Source organism: Cardiocondyla obscurior, linkage group LG26 (assembly GCF_019399895.1).
Source record: "Cardiocondyla obscurior isolate alpha-2009 linkage group LG26, Cobs3.1, whole genome shotgun sequence".
NCBI lineage: Eukaryota > Metazoa > Arthropoda > Insecta > Hymenoptera > Formicidae > Cardiocondyla > Cardiocondyla obscurior.
In genome coordinates, this window is record NC_091889.1 from 1,595,868 (window position 1) to 1,612,291 (window position 16,424).

The 16,424-nt window shown below is 40.7% G+C and overlaps 3 protein-coding genes across 3 annotated transcripts; all 3 read right to left on the minus strand.

Annotated features, from left to right (window-relative positions):
- Positions 1 to 7,081: 7,081 nt before the first annotated feature.
- Positions 7,082 to 7,987, minus strand: LOC139112075 (uncharacterized). Its single transcript, XM_070672861.1, has one exon. The coding sequence runs from the start codon at positions 7,985 to 7,987 to the stop codon at positions 7,082 to 7,084; it is 906 nt and encodes a 301-aa protein (XP_070528962.1).
- Positions 7,988 to 8,455: 468 nt separating this feature from the next.
- Positions 8,456 to 9,188, minus strand: LOC139112076 (uncharacterized). Its single transcript, XM_070672862.1, has 2 exons — positions 8,969 to 9,188; positions 8,456 to 8,757 (listed from the first exon to the last, which is right to left on the minus strand). Exons 1-2 carry the CDS (start codon positions 9,186 to 9,188, stop codon positions 8,456 to 8,458), a joined length of 522 nt encoding a protein of 173 aa, XP_070528963.1.
- A 4,546-nt stretch (positions 9,189 to 13,734) lies between these two features.
- Positions 13,735 to 15,121, minus strand: LOC139112078 (uncharacterized). Its single transcript, XM_070672863.1, has 2 exons — positions 14,557 to 15,121; positions 13,735 to 14,261 (listed from the first exon to the last, which is right to left on the minus strand). Exons 1-2 carry the CDS (start codon positions 15,119 to 15,121, stop codon positions 13,735 to 13,737), a joined length of 1,092 nt encoding a protein of 363 aa, XP_070528964.1.
- Between the last annotated feature and the right edge of the window lie 1,303 nt (positions 15,122 to 16,424).

Sequence of the window (16,424 nt, forward strand, 5' to 3'; positions counted from 1 at the left end):
CCAATCTCTGTCTTCCAATCAATGAACTGAATCAAGTGTCGAGTCCGCCAATCACTGAGCTTACCAAGCATAGTCTTGGCGAGACGGGCACTTGATAGGTTGGTTAAAAGGTAAGCTAAGATTAATTACTATCAAAATGGATATAAATAAAAAAGGAGCAATTAAGAAGGTGTTGGGAAAAAGAATTGTTAGGAATTTTCAAACATCATGGCTAGGTGATAAAGCTTTTAAAGGATGGTTGGCTCCTTACCATGAAAATAATGCTATGTGTACTGTGTGCAACAAGCTCATCAGATGTTGCAAATCTGATTTATTAAGACACTCGCAATCGGTTAAACACATAACAAACATTAATGCAAACGCGAAAAATTGTAACGTAGAGTCAAAAAACGATTAGACAAATTTTTTACATAAAGATAAAGTTGAGAGAGCAGAAATTAAATTAACTGCGTTTTTTGCCGAACATAACACCGCGTTTTATACAGCAGACCACTTAATTCCATTATTGAAGAATATTTGTGTAGACTCAAAAATTGCACAAGATCTTAAGCTAGGCCGAATTAAATGTACAAAAGTTGTCAAAGAAGTTTTAGCCAAACGCGAAGTTGAAAAAATTATTAGTAATTAAAAAATTTCAAAATTTTCCGTTTTAATAGATGAAAGTACGGATATAACTTGTAATAAATTAATGTGCGTTCTTGTAAAATATGTTTCACCTAATAATGGACAAGTTTTAACACAATTATTAGAATTAGTTTCATTAGACGCAAAAGACTGTTCCGCGAGTAAACTTTTTGAATCATTTAAAAATCTTTTAATCGAAAAAGAAATTCCAATAACAAATATCGTCGGATTGGCATGTGATAATGCATCCGTTATGACGGGATGCAATAATTCATTCGCGCAATATTTAAAGTCAGAAGTTCCATTATTAATTACTTTAAATAGTATATGTCACTCCTCGGCCTTAGTTGCAAGTAAAGCGTGTGAAGAATTACCGTCTACATGCGAAAATTTTATTAGAAACATTCATTCTTATATTTTTGGCAGCTCAAAAAGATGTGCAATTTTACGAGAATTTCAAGAATTCTTTGATGTGGAAAGTAATAAGTTATTAAAATTATGTAATACTAGATGGTTAATTTTGCAGAAATGTGTTGCGCGAATTTTAGAAAATTGGGAAGTACTAAAAAATTATTTTATTGTTGCAGTCGTCGAGGATAAATTGCAAACCGCGGAAATAATTTTAAATAATTTAAATAACAATAAAATTAAAGCGTATTTTTTATTTTTAAAATACATATTAAATTTTTTAAATAATTTTAATGCTCTTTTCCAATCGCGTAAAATTTTAGTTTATAAGTTATTTGAAAATAATCAACAATTAATACATCAATTAGCACAAAATTTTATGACTGCACAATCTTTAATAGATATTTCTAATTTAGATATTAATAATTCGGAAAATATTTTAAATGTAGAAAATGTTTATGTGGGACCCGATTGCGAGACTTTTTTGGAGTTATTACCTTATGAATTTAGAGTAGAAATTAGATGTAATTGTTTAAATTTTTATAGAATTGCAATTCTTGAAATGCTGAAACGGTTGCCGTATAAAAATTCCATTTTTCAATCTTTAACTTTTTTAAACTGTAAAATTGCTCTATACGATGAAGGTAGAATAAAAATTAAAGACTTGTCAAATATTGCCGCGTTATTAAATAATATTGATGTAACAAAATTAGCTTTTGAATTGTTACGTCCGAAAGCTGGAAATCGGAAAGCTTACGATGCAACGGGGCAAAATCTTTTATTCGCCGCTAAAAGAAGGGACGGTACCGCTGTGGCGGAGGCGCACGAGCTGAGGTTTCGAGTCGGGGGTCAACGCCTTTAATAGGCGCTATGACACTCCTTTTGAAACGCGTGCGGCCTATGGCCCCTTTTTAATAAAAGAATTTAATCTTATTTATAGGGACAGGGCCGGCTAGTCTTAAGCGAATAAAAATCAGAGCATGATAGTGTTGAAAAAATGATATTGGTTTATTAAAACGGTTTTACAATTTCACGGTAACTATTGCTTAGATAATTGTTACATTTAAATTTGTCTTTTGTTTTAAATTAATTATTGCAAGTGTTTGTGAATGTTCGCGGGTGTACAATTTTTCGGTATATGAGTATCTTTACATATGGTTCTCTTGATGAATGTGTGAATGGCAGTGTGCGTGAGAGTATCGGCAGGGCGGGGTAAAATGGGAATAATGGGAAGTTCTAGGAAAGAAGGACGGAGGAATCGTTGACCCGAAGGGACAATTGGTTATCTCTGCTCTGTTATAATGAAAATGGTGAGAGTCTGGCCAAAGACAATTTCTCTCAGGCTGCTCGATTGAAAATGAGCATGGCGAGCAAGGAATTGATGGACGAAATTCGGAATTCCTTGCGCTTTGATAACTACACATATGATAGCCACAGCGTGGTAAATGAGATTCGCAATTGTAAAATTTTCGGTGGGAGGGATATTGGTAGTTTTCAGATTCGCAAAAACGGGAAGTTGGTGGATTATTATCTGGAGGGTAGGAAGTGGAGTTTTCTTCAGGGTGAGGAATAACGGTAGGTGGACGGGCAATTAAAGTAGGAAAATCTAAATCGGAGAACGGATGGTATGTTTCGGGCTTTGAAGGAGGTTGGAAATTCGAAGGGAATAGATGCGAATCTATTTTAAACTGAGGATAAATTAGCGTTCTTTCGCTAGATTGAGAAGGTAGGGGGACGGATTCACATTTGGATGCCGATTGAGTAATATCTGGTGCTGTATAAGTGATAGAATTTGTTAATAGACGCGAAGGGGTTGAATTAAGATGTGCTAATGTCCCGGATGGAGGAGGTCGCAAGATCTCAGCGGTTTGCTGTCGCGTCAGATTCATGGGATACGACACTATAATTAACGGTTTGTTAAATGTTCCGATCTTTATGATCTGATCTTCAACTCACTTCTGCTGGTTGCAAGTTGCAGTCTAACGGTCTTTGTTGCGGCTTCGTCTGGAGTGAGCGGCATAGGCTTGACAATGGCTTCGTATTTTCGGTTTGAATAGGTTGGTGAGGGCGTCGAGTCCCTGATCCAGACGTTCTGCATGGGCCACTTGTTTGTTCGCGAGGAAATCGGGCAGGGTAACGATATGTATACGTTGGGCCTTAATTCGGTAGTGTCTTCGTCCTAAAATCGCGGGCCTTATATAGCAGAAAAGTTGAAGGGTGGGAGTATTGTCTCATCTCCCTATTTTCTGATTATGCTCTAATTCTGAGTCATCCTGCGGAGTTTTTATTACACCGATTGCCTTGAAGCTTCTTAGCTGTTGCCAGGCGCGATTATACATATTATTTCCTTTGATGATCGTTGCGAAACGCTTGTTTGTTTCGGCGCATCTGCCCATCGTACATCTTAATATTTCCTATTATAGAGTCGGCGTCTCTATTTTATCTAGGTAATAAAACTGAAAACGGAGGTCATAGTGTTCGTATCCTTACTATCCAGGGGGGCTTTTCTAAGTGTCAACGGCTGCGGGAGCCTTTATCTTGTTTTACGACTTTCCGTTAATTAGTCAAAACCGTACTGCTCAAGGCGATATCATGGTAAGACCAATTTAGGTTTTACGACTATATTATTAGCCGAAATGAGCTGTACGTTTCCGGCTACCGTACGGGTTATCTCACGGGGTATGGGAATAGATTTTCTTCCCCCCAATTTTTTGATTGGTGACGCCTTCGCTGACTAATCGTCTCCGTGCACGTGGACCTTAGCTTCTGGTCAGAGTTATTAAAACTGTGCTTACTGAGAGAACGACCATACAAGAAACGGCTCCAGACGTAACAAATGGAGAATTCTACCTTCCATTTTTAATATCAAAGAGAAACTAGAATTAGAATCTTTAGAATTAGATATAATGTGGAATAAAATATTAATATGTTCAGATTTCAACGAGGAAAAGATTTTTCCAAATTTAAAGCAGATAGTAGAAGTAGTTCTTTCTTTTCCTCATTCTAATGCCGAGGCCGAACGAATTTTTTCTATGGTTAACGATATTAAAAGTAAAAAACGAAATCGGTTAGCAAATAAATCACGTTTCGCTCTTTGTGTCGTTCGGTCAAGTTTTCAGGCGGAAAGTACTAATTGCGTAAATTTTGAAATTGATAGTAGGCATTTAAAACTGCATAATGCACAAAATTTATATTCTGATCAATGCACATCTGATGAGGCAGAATAATTTTTCTTTAATTTTTGTTTTTATTTTGCGTAAAATTATAATTTTTGCACACTTACACATTTGGCTTTAATTTTTATTTTTTTATTTGCGTAAAGTCACACAACTAGCTGTAATATTCACTATTCTAGTCGTTATTAGTCACTATGTATGTAATAATGCTTTATTCTCTTTTCGAGGTACATTCGGACTTTCGTCTCCTTACAATCTTTAAATCTCTACTAACTTAATCATACTAATAACATTTCGCTATAAAGATCTTTTTTACATATAACATCTCTTCCTTACATTTTAACTACCACCAACTCTTTTTACTTTACATATCCTTTTTCTCTTCCTTCCTTCTCTACCTTCCCCTCACTACTGACTACCTTTATCACCACTATTTCCTTCTATTGATTTACGCTTCTTATCCATTCCATCTATTACATCTTCGCCTTATACCATTTTCTTATTTCTATTTTTTCTTCTTCTCGTCTTTTCTTCTACCAACTTTACACTCTTCTGTCTTCTTTTACAATCTTCTCTTACTTCTTTTACCCTGCAAATACAATAAAAAAAACAACAAAAACCACGGCTTATCTCCTAAACGCTTTCTTATTTCTACCTTATTCTTTCTTATGAATCTTCCATCTTCTATTAATTCCTCTTCTTTCTTGTCCTTCCCTGCAATAACTTACTTCCTACTTTTCGCTTTTTTTACTTTCTCTAAACACCGCTCAGCATACGAGAGAGAGAGAGAGAGAGAGAGATACCCATACGTTTTTACACTCACACCGCCAAAAATCATTCTCTTACTTTACTTCTCATTCATTCTCGTGGACTCCCGCTTCCGACGCTTTTAAATCTTCATAATCTACCTCATTCATTCTTCCATTCTCTCCTATTCTTTCCCTTACCCTTTCCAGTATTCTCAACCACTCCTCCCCATTTCCCTCCCCACCCAATACATCTCCAACTGCCTCCTCCCAACTTCTCCTGTCCCCCCAGTTTACACACTCCTCCCAAACATGTTTCCACGTTTCCTCCTTATCCAAACACATCCTACACTTTATTTATCTATTCCCTCCCAGTATCTATTTCCCCTCATATCATCCCCCACTCTAAACCTCGCCACCCTTTGCCATTTCTCCTCCTTCCATCCCTTCTTTAAATATTCTGGTACTCCTTCCTCTTTTATTTTTCCATAATACTTATTAAATTTCCCCATTCTTATTTTTTCCCATCTCTCCTTTCTTTGCAATTCTTTATCTTTCACCACTATCTCCTTACCTCTCAGTCCCTCTTCTTCTCTTCTTTCTTCTATCCTCTTCAGCGTCCACCCTAATCTTTCAAAAAATCCTCCCTTTCTTTTCCCATTTCCCACTCGTTTTCCTTCCCTCGCTCTCTCCTTCATTTCTTCCCAACATCCTCTTGCAAAAACCCCCTCTTCCTTCTTCCAATCTTTTCTCCTACTTCCAAGCCTTCATTCTCGCTTTTCCAGACATCTTTTCTCTCTGGAATTCCTCTCTTATTATATACGACGGCACACTTCTACTTACTTCCATAATTCATCTCAAATACCTCTCATAAATCATTTCAATCTCTTCCCTTTCCTTCCACCCCCATATCTCCACCCCATAGCTCATTACTGTCCATACAAGCCTATCAAACAGTCATAATCTTCTGCCTAATCTTTTTCAAATTTTTTTGCCAATATTCCATATTTATCCCATCACCCTTGCTGCTCTCTTTACTCTTTCCTTCACGTGCTCTTTCTGATCTCCATTCCTTGTCATCACATATCCCAAATAATTAAATCTTTTAACCTCCTCTATTTCTTTACCCTTCCATACCCACTTTACCCTTTTCCATCTCCCTCCCCCTTTTTGGCATCTCATCACCTTTGTCTTGTCCACATTTACCTCTAGTCCCTTTTTTTCCACATATTCCTCTAGTGTCTTCAGCATTCCTTTCATTCCTGCTTCCGTTTCTGCAACCAGTGCGATGTCATCCGCGTACGCCAGCGAGTACACCCTCCTGCCCTTTATCTTAGTTCCACCCCATCCACCCTTTTCCAATTCCTCGTCCAAGTCTGCTAGCAGGATCGTGTACAAGCTCGGGCTCAGCGGACATCTCTGCCTCACCCCTCTCACCGTCCAAAATTTTTTCCTTTCCTCTTTCTTTACTCTAACTTTGCTACTCGTCTCCTCCAGTATCTCTTCGCACCTTTTTACTAACTTTTCCCTTATTCCTCTATTTCTCATTGCTTCCACCAATTTTCTTCTGTCCACAGAATCGAAGGCTGCCTTCATATCAATGGAAGCTATTACTAGCTTCCCCTCCTTTCTCTCTATTCTTTTATTTATTAGGTGGTTTAAAACATAAATTTGCTCCAACGTCTCCATGTATCTCCTGAATCCTGCCTGACTCTGTGGAACTATTTTTTTCTCTTCCACTTCTTCTCTTATCCTTCCCTCCAAAACCGACGCATACACTTTATACCCTGTTTGTGTCAGTGTCACCCCTCTGTATTCTTCCACTTTTTCTCCTTTTCCTTTCTTTAAGACTGGCACAACTATCCCTTTTCTCCATTCTTCTGGAAACCTTTCTCCTTTCCACACCTTTTTGAATATTTCCCATAGCTTTTCTTTCACCTCCTCTCCCCCTTCTCTTCATATCTCATTTTCAATGTCGTCACTACCTGCTGCCTTTCCTTTTTTCAGCTTTTTTATTACTTTTTTAAACTCCTTTTTTTCCATCTCCTTTTCCTCATCTTCCTCTTTACTTCTCTCTACTTCCCCTTCCATTCTCCACTCCACTCCTCCCAATACCCCCGTAAAGAATTATTCCCATTCTTTTATTTCTATCTTCTCATCCACCCCCCTCCTTCCCTTCCTTCCTTTGTTTACTATTTTCCAAACTTCTCTTTCTGTCTTTGCCTTCTCCACCTCCTTTTCCCATTTCCTTTTCTTCTCCACTTTCTTTCTGTCGCATAGCTTCCTATACTCCTTCTTACTTTTCTTATATTCATTCCCACCTCCTCCACCCCCTCTCCGTTTTTCCAGTTCCTCTTTAACCTTCCTTTTACTCCTTCTGCATTCTTCGTCCCACCAATCCTCTACCGCTTTTTTCTTCCTTTCCCCTTCTTTATTATTCATTTTTCTTCTTACTTCATTTTTTACTTCTCTTATCCATTCACTCAGATCATTCCATTTTCCCTCCTTTTTCTTCTCCCCTTCTTTCTTTCGTCTAAACCCTTCCTCAAACAGATTCTTCTTTTTTTCATTCCATTTTAACCTTCCCCTTCTTTCTTCATTCTTATTCCATTTCCTTTTCTGCCTCCCTCCCTTCACCATTACTACTATCGGGTGGTGGTCCGAATCTACTTCTCCTCCCACTTTCATCTCCTTAATTCTTCTTTTTGTCTCTCCATTACAAATCACATACTCAATCACTGTTTTCCCTCTACCCCCTGTATATGACCACTTTCCTTCTTCATCCCCCTTTACACATCCGTTTAAAATTCCCCACCCCCCCTCTTCCAACATTTTACATAATTTTCTACCCTTTCCCGTTATCTTTTTATCCTTTGATCTTCTTTTCTTCTCCTCTCCCTCTTCCTCCACAAATTCATCCCAAATTCCTCTCTCCTCTCCCGTCCTCACATTAAAATCTCCTCTTATCAGATAATTACATCCTTCCTCCTTCTCCTCCATCCATCCTTTCATCATTTCCGCTACCTCCTCCATATTATCACTAATATAAACTTCTCTTATTTTCTATTTCACCCTTTCCCAGCATATCTTTATACTCAATACCCCCTTTATCTCCTCCATTTCTCTTTCTCTTTCCCCTTCAAACTCCTTCCTCCATCCCATTATTATTCCCCCCATTGCTTTTCTCTTCCTATTTCTTTTCTTTGCTTCTTCCCATATCCATTTGTATTCTTTTGGTAGCTTCCCCTTGATCCTTCCCCTTTTTTTTTCCAGCAGCCATGTCTCACACATAAAAATCATTTCCCACTGCTCTAATTTTTTTCAAAAATCTTTATCCTTATTTTTCACCCCCGCCACGTTTCAAAAACCTACCCTCATTACACTTTTTTTTTTTCTTTATTTTTACTTCTCTTTTCTTTCCTTCTTCTTCCTCCTTTTCTCCTTCCATACTTCTTCCACTACCCATTCCACTTTCTTCCCCTTCTCTTTTTCCGTCTTTCTCTAAAAACTCATGTTACTTTTATCCACCATTATCTTTTTTTTGTCCTTTTCTTCCTCTTTTTCCCTTGTCTTTACTTCCGTCCATTTTCTCAGCTCATCTTTCATTTCGTCCCATATCCAGAATTCTTTATCCACCCACATTTTTTTATATTCTATTTTCACCTGACTACCTTCCCTTTTTCTTTTTTGTGCCTCTCTTTTTATTATCCATTCTACCTTTCTCTCATATTCCGTCATATCATCCCCTATCCATTCCGTTCTTTCTTTTAACTTTCCTTTTTTTTCATTATTTCCACTTTGTCCTTAAAGTTTTTAAGTTTCACCCAAACCATCCCGTACCCTCCCTTATTTATCCCCCCTATCTTATTTACTTCCATTATCCTCGCCTTTACCCCAATCACTTCAAATATTTCTTTTATTTTTTCCTTAATTCTTCTTTACTTTCTTCTTTTATTTTTAAGCCCCTTATAATCAAATTATTTTTCCTCTATTCCCTTCTTTCTCTTTCGTTACCAATTTCCAACATCCTCATTCTCTCTTCCAAACTTAATACTCTCCCCTTTACCTCTTCTGCCCCCTTCCCCTCTAACCCTTCTGTACCCTTCTTCTCCATTACTTTTTTTTCAATCTTACTTATTCTTTTCTCCAATACCACCTTGTCGTCCCTCCACATCTTCCTTAACTCCTCTATTTCCTTTCTGATTTTCAACTTGCACTCCATTAGCACTTCCATCTGCTCTTAAATCCTAGCAAATCCACCTCTCATTTCTTTCATTATCATCCCCAGTCCTTCCCCTTCTTTCCTTTCTTTCTATACTCTTCCCCATTTCCTCTTCCCCCATGTCCTTTATCGGCGATCTTAACACCCTGTTACTTCTTTTAAATCCTTCCATACCTTCCCTTTCTCCTCCTTCCTCTTGCCTCTCCTTTCTCTTTTCTGCCTTCTGGAATGCTTTCATGATGGGGAGGCTGTTCGCTCTCTCCCTCATCAGGCCTTCCACTCTCGGCGGCCTTCCAGGTTTCCTTTTCTTCTTCTCTCTTTGCTCTACACCTTTTTCACTTTCTCCTTCCATGTCTTTCATCCCTTCAATTTCTTCTCTTTTCTCCTCACTCATCTTATCACTTTATCCTTTTTTTCTTCTTATAAAACCTTTTTTTATCTTCCAGTTTCTCTTCTCTTTTTCTCACCTTTTACTATCTGTCACTTCCTCCTAACCTCTCTGCTCTGTTTACTCCCGTTACTTTTTATTCCCAATTTTCTTAAATTTCTTTTTTACTACTATTCTCTTCCCTTTAACCACCCTCCTCCCAGCCCTTTCTTTTATCCTCTTTTGTCCCCTTGTCTCTTTTTTCCTTTCTTCTTCCCCCCTTTCTTTGTTTTAACTCTCTGCCTTTGTTCTTTATTCCAAGCCTTCCTAACCTCAAAATTCACCTCCTATGTTTTCCCAATTTTCTCCCTCAGCCCTTTTCCCACGCTATTCCCTCCACTTCCCCTCCTTACTCCTTCCCTCCCGCCCACCTTTCGCCCACCACCTTCTTCTTATTTCCCAAAACCTTTCCCAAAACCTTATTTCCACAGGCACACTGTCATACACCCATCCACTCACTACGCCGTCGGAAACGAAAGTCCCCTTTCGTGGCAGTACTTACATCAATTTTTGTAGATAGGATAATATGTATTAGTTTATAATAATAATTAATGATGTTGACAGACTTCAACGTATGAGACAGCGTGCACAGGCTTCTGTGGTCGAGGAACTCAGCGGACCAGTTGAAGTAAATCCTGAATTTTTGGCTGCTTTACCTCCGGCGATACAAGAAGAAGTTTTGGCGCAACAACGCATGAAACAACAACGACACGCGGCCACATCAGCGAACCCGGAGGATCCCGTGGATGCCACTGTTTTCTTCCAAAATCTACAACTTTCTCTTCAACAAGCCGTTAGTATATTAATTAAATTCGCCGTTGTTTTTCTTGAATTGTTATTTCTTTAATATTATTAAAATAATAGATTATTTTTGTAGAATTTAACTGACATTGAAGAATCTCAAATATCCGTCCTTCCACCCGATTTAGCTCAAGAAGCTTAAAATGTAAGGAAAGAATTGGAAATACGTAATCGAAACATGATGCAGGAAAGATTTCTTAATTATGTTATTCAAAGCAATACCGCTTCTTCGAGCGTGTTCGGCTCAATTATCACTGAGCGGAATTTTGTATTACCCGGCAAGACGGCATGTGCTGCCGAACGGTCATTGACCATTGCGGGCGCCACCGGCGGACTGTGTGCATGCGAGTCGGCCTGCAGAAAAAAGGGGGAGAAGAGATCGTGGCAAAAAAGAGGGGGAGAAGCTGAGCATGCTTAGGGACGTCTCGTGCGCTGATCTAGCGAAGAGTGTGAAGTTTTTGCATTAAAGAAGAGTTGTGCCTTGTACTACTATTATTGAATAGGACTGACGCAGAGGAAGCTTTGCAGTAGCAGGAGATCCTGAGGAAGCTGCAAGGAGTTGGGAAAAGAGAGTGAGGAAAGCAAGCCTTGTGCGGAACATGCCGAGAACATGGCGGTCTAGCACGAGGCAGCCCGTGGAAGCATGACGACGGCACCTTTTGGTAAGCTCGTCAGGTTTAGTCCGTGGACTCTATACACGCATGGCATCTGCGGGCATTCAGAGGACAGATAAATGTATTGTAGAGGTGAGACGGGGCTGCATTAATAGAGAATAAAGTGCCGTGCCACTTTTAGAGCGCATGCGCAGGCGCTGCACTTTCGGGACCGCACATGGTCGCAGATCAAATGTCTGATGTATATAGTTTTGTGTGTATGCAATTTTGTGGATGGCTTTTCCCTCCTCCCACGCAGGGGAAGGGTTCTTATGCCAAAAAATATACGTATTTTGTTTGTTTTCCTACTTAATGTGTCTGCATTTTTGTTTCCTTGTCAAGTCCATATCCCGCCATACGCCGAGTTATAAAGAAACCGTTATCTCAGGTTACAAAATTCATTGTAGTTGATATTTAATGCAAAAATATAGTTCAGAGCGTATTAATAAATTCAGGGACAGGTTAGTTTTTATTACAATTAATATTAAATTAAATATACAATATTAACATACATATAATTTGTATACAATTAAATAAGTTGCTTTTATTAAAAAAATTTTCCGATATATTTGTAGTTCGAAATGGCACACGATATGCAATTGACGCAGTACCACAAAGGTCCCAATGGAATAACTGGAATACTCGCGGCGATACAAATATAGTTCAAGACGCTGGCTTACGATTACAAGACCGCCAATTACTCGATCATGAATCGATGGCATGTCTGTTGGTGTTACTATTTGTTGACAATCCAAAAATTAACACTCTTAGGCTTCACAAAGTTATTATACATCTTTGCAATCACAGCAGCACGAGAAAGTAAATAGTAAAAGCATTATTGAGTATCATGGAGAGAAGTAACGATGAGAATAAGGATATTATGGCAGATTTTGGAGGAAAATTTAAAGGAAAGAGATTATTAAATGCTCCTATGGATTTATGGTAAGATTTTTTTTTCTACATAAGAATTTATTTTAAAATAAATATATAATACACGATATATTGTAATTTTTAATTTTTTTTAGTGCTCCAAAGATTTTCGACCAAAGAAATAATGCGCAATCGTGGCTAAATATTAGTATCGATGCTGCACTTGGTTGTAGAGTAAATGTATTCTATATAATACGTCATGCTGGTAAGAAATCTAAAAGACAAGGTAACATTATCGCAATTCATCCACAAGCAGCACCTACCGTTTGCAGGTCAGTATATTAAAAATATTTTTAGACCGAAATAAAAGTAGCTATTAACAATTTTAAATTTTTATTATAATAATTTATTGAGTTATTACAGTCATATTTTAGAATTATTGATATTATTGGCTAAGAGTTTCCCTGAACATTTTGTGCCAATCAAATCTAAGGATTCAAAAGATAAGGATAGTGTTAAGGAGAAAGATGTAAGTGACAGCAAAGAAGAAAGTGGAGCGAAAAATAAATCTGCATTCAAATTAGGAAGGAGCGATCTTCCAGATTTCTGGGATTTACTCCTGAAATTAGATTTGTGTGCGTCTATGCATGGGATCTTAGTGAAAGAAAATGCGTTTTAATCAAATTTGACTTGCTCTGGAATGTTCACGTGAGCAACGGGTGATCCGTCTTTATTTTCTACTGTCCGTGAATTACAGGATCGCCGTTTATATTCGTAGCACTGGTCGAATCACCGTCGCTGATGCCGGTTCACAGCTCCTTATACTTAATTAATTGATCACAATTCTTTCCTGCGCTCTTTGTACCACGTGTGCTAACCCTTAACCGTGCTATCGTACTCTAACTCGATAAGCCGAACAATCGGCTCGACTCGCTTCGGATCATGCTCGCCGCGACGCCTTCCGCTAATCGTAATCCTTTACCGACGCGCACGGTTTAAACCAATATAATCCTTTACAAGACCGCCTGTCTTGAACCTCTCGGGTTCAAAACAATTGTTCTATACACAACGAGTCCTACCTAATCTTAAGCTTAATAATTTCGCATCTAAATCATTGCTCACGCTTTTAACTTATTTCTACGCTAAAGTATCAGTTTCTCGCTCGATGTCCTCAGCATCATTTTCCTCCTGTGGGCGTGCCCGCTGATTTCCTTGCTCCTCGTTATCCATGTTGGCCAAATCCACCGGCAACAAGGCTATTTGAGTGATAGGTCGCAAGTAGCTGGATTTTGCTGTTGTCACAGTGATCGTTCGCACTTTGCCATCTGAACTCGGGTGACATGCCGTTATTCTGCCTAGTAGCCATTTCGTTGGTGGTAAGTTAGGCTGCCGCAGTAATACCATTTGTCCTGTCTTCACATTCGTTCGTTTGAGTCTCTATTTGGTGCGTTGTTGGAGCGATTGCAAGTAATCCGATGACCATTGTCTCCAGAATTCCTCCATGCACCTCTGGATTCGCTGCCATCTCGACAATCTGTTCTCTGGTACGTCTATCAGAGATGGTTGGGGTAGAGCGACTAAACTATCATCGGTTAGAAAATGCCCCGGCGTCAGGGGTTGATAGTCCTCGATGCTATCATTTAACGGTCCTAAAGGCCGTGAATTTAACACTGCTTTTATCTGGCAGACTAGTGTTGCCAGCTTTTCCATCGTGGGCGTTCTGTCTCCTAGAAGTCTTTTCAAATGTCATTTGACGCTTTTGACTCTCGCTTCCCACAGCCCCCCTAAATGTGGAGCTGCGGGGAGGTTAAATGACCACTCGATGCGTTTGTTGGTTACATAATCCATCAGTCCTGGATCCTTGTTGATTTGCTCTACCGTTCGTCGCAATTCTTGAGCTGCTCCTCAAAAATTCGTCCCACAGTCGCTTATAATACGTGCCGGTGCGCCATACAAATCTTTGCAACACTGCAATAAAGGCCGTTGTGGAATAATCTGTGGCAATTTTAAGATGCACCGCCTTTACAGCAAAGTACACGAATATAGCTAAATAACAAGGGTGTGCCTTATGTCCACGTCCGCCTGCCATTCGCACTTGCAGAAGGCCAGCGTAGTCTATCCCACAATTTGTAAAAATACGAGGAGGCCGCGTAATTCTCGATTTTGGCAATTCTGCTATTAATTTACACGCCCTGATTGCTCTAATTTTTGCCCAACAAATGCAATGATGAACTACCGTCTTTACTTGAGCTCGCGGACTGAGTACCCAATACGACTGTCTTAATGTGCTCAGAGTGAGCTTTACTCCTCCATGAAGGCACCGTCGATGTGCGTCTTCAATTATCAATCAATGACGTGACTCTATGACGCGACAACACCACTGGGTGTTTTTCTCTATATGCCAAATTAGACCGAGTTAATTTACCTCCAACTCAAATCAGGTTATCCTGTACAAAGGGATTTAATGCTATAAGACGACTAGTTCGTCTTAGCGACTGATTTTTAATAAGCGCGTCTCTCTCTTCTGGAAACATTATGCCTTTTAAATAGATAATTATTACTTTTTCCGCCGCTACAATACTTTCCCCCGTTATCGTCGTAACCGGATTCGCGTACCCTTTAATTTTACATTTAAGTAATTCCGTAAACTTTAATACGCGTGCTATTACACGTAAAATTCTTTTCCATGAAGAGACTCGCAAGAAAAGACAATGCGAATTCTCGAATTTATTTTGTACATGATGACCGACCCATGATACTGATTTGTTCTCTAAATCTGTCTCTATGTGTTCTTTTATAAGATCGTTAGGCCATCGTTGACTCAACTGGCTAAGCCACTGCGGACCCTCCCACCATAGGGTTGATTCTAACAACTCTTTCACCGATTTCCCTCTTGACAATAAATCCGCCGGATTTGTATCGGTAGGCACATGTCGCCATGGAATGTTCGGATGCAGCGTGTGCACCTCTGCTACCCGGTTCGCCACAAATTGTTTCCACCGCGACGCATGCTGGTTTAACCATGCTAGTACTACACTTGAATCTGTCCAACAGTACGTTGGCAGTTGCGCTAATGATCGAGCCTTCTTAGCTGCTACGGTGAGCCGCGCTAAGAGTACAGCCGCTTGCAACTCTAACCTTGGTATACTTAATTGCTTTACGGGAGCGACCCGCGTCTTACTTGCAAGTAACATAACTTGTGTACCGCTCGCTGCGGTTTCTACCCTTAGATAGATTGCTGCGCCGTATGCACGCTCCGACGCATCGGAAAAACCATGCAGCTGCGCAGTTTCCTTACTTTGTAACGAAAAACTGCGTTATCTCGCGGTTTCGGTGTCGGCTTACCGACCTGGCGATTTACCGACTCGCGAAAATTGGCGGTACCGACACCGTAATGAGTATTGCGTCGGCGCGGTTGGCCTGGCAACGGGCCCGTTCGCGAGTCTCAAGTTAGTCGCACGGAGACCGAGGTGCCGAACTCTGCCGACGGGACCGACGACGAGGTAGTGCGGAGGCTGTCGCCGACAGGGAAGACTTCTCCCATGGATTTTCCGCCCGTGAAGGGCTTGAGTGATTTCGCCGAGCGAGTCTCACATGAATTTTCCGCCCGGCGGAACTGACGACGAGGGAGAGCGACCGGCGAGCTGTTGAGCACGCGGTTATCACGTGCCGTACCGTGAGTGCCGTTTCGTGACGAAGGGCCAGGAGTCGCCCGGTATCGAAAATTTAATTATGTTTTAATAAACAGGTTCCGGCCAGGGGCTGGCAATCCTGTGCTACAGCTCTTTTGAGAAAATCGCCGAGGAGCTGCCGATCACCCACCGATCACGTGACCAGCACGGGGTGCCGGCGCGAGTACCGCAGCGGAGCGAATTCGAGGACGGCGACGACGGATTCCGCCGCGCCGTGGGATCATACCGGCTCTCCGGGTGTATTCAGCCACCGAGGGAAAAAGCTGTAATCGGCGGAGTGCTGTGTTCATCGCGACGTGGGACGTCGAGTCGCAGCCATCACGTGAAGACGGCATGCGGCGAGTATTTGCGAGCGTGTTGCGTGGAGCCCCGGGGTGAAAGGGGGGAGGTTCGAGCAGGAATTCGCGAGTGTCGTGACACGTCCTGCGCGCATGTTAGGAAAGTTCGGAAGCCGATCCGTTCTCGGTGGGATACCGGGAAGTGGGCATTGTATCGCCGCGTGCCGGCAGCCCAGAGTATTTTTTTGCGTTCTATTGCGTGCGCTGTGTGTCTCTCTCGCGTTCTGTTCTGTTGCGTGCGTTGCGTATCTCTCTCGCGTTCCGTTGCGTTGCGTATCTTTCTCGCGTTCCGTTGCGTGGCGTATCTTTCTCGCGTTCGGTTGCTTGCGTATCTTTCTCGCGTTCCGTTGCGTTGCGTATCTTTCTCGCGTTGCGTTGCGTATTTTTCTCGCGTTCCGTTGCGTTGCGTATCTTTCTCGCGTTCCGTTGCGTTGCGTATCTCTCTCGCGTTCCGTTTGCGTTGCGTT

Bases quoted from the DNA above. Each gene is read 5' to 3' on its own strand.
- LOC139112075 (XM_070672861.1), bottom strand. From the start codon at position 7,987: ATGGAGGAGGTAGCGGAAATGATGAAAGGATGGATGGAGGAGAAGGAG.
- LOC139112076 (XM_070672862.1), bottom strand. From the start codon at position 9,188: ATGGAAGTGCTAATGGAGTGCAAGTTGAAAATCAGAAAGGAAATAGAG. The intron at 8,758-8,968 runs GTAACGAAAGAG...AAAAACTTTAAG, and splicing joins AATGAGGATGTTGGAAATTG to GACAAAGTGGAAATAATGAA.
- LOC139112078 (XM_070672863.1), bottom strand. From the start codon at position 15,121: ATGTTACTTGCAAGTAAGACGCGGGTCGCTCCCGTAAAGCAATTAAGT. The intron at 14,262-14,556 runs GTAAAATTAAAG...TGATAATTGAAG, and splicing joins GTTTACGGAATTACTTAAAT to ACGCACATCGACGGTGCCTT.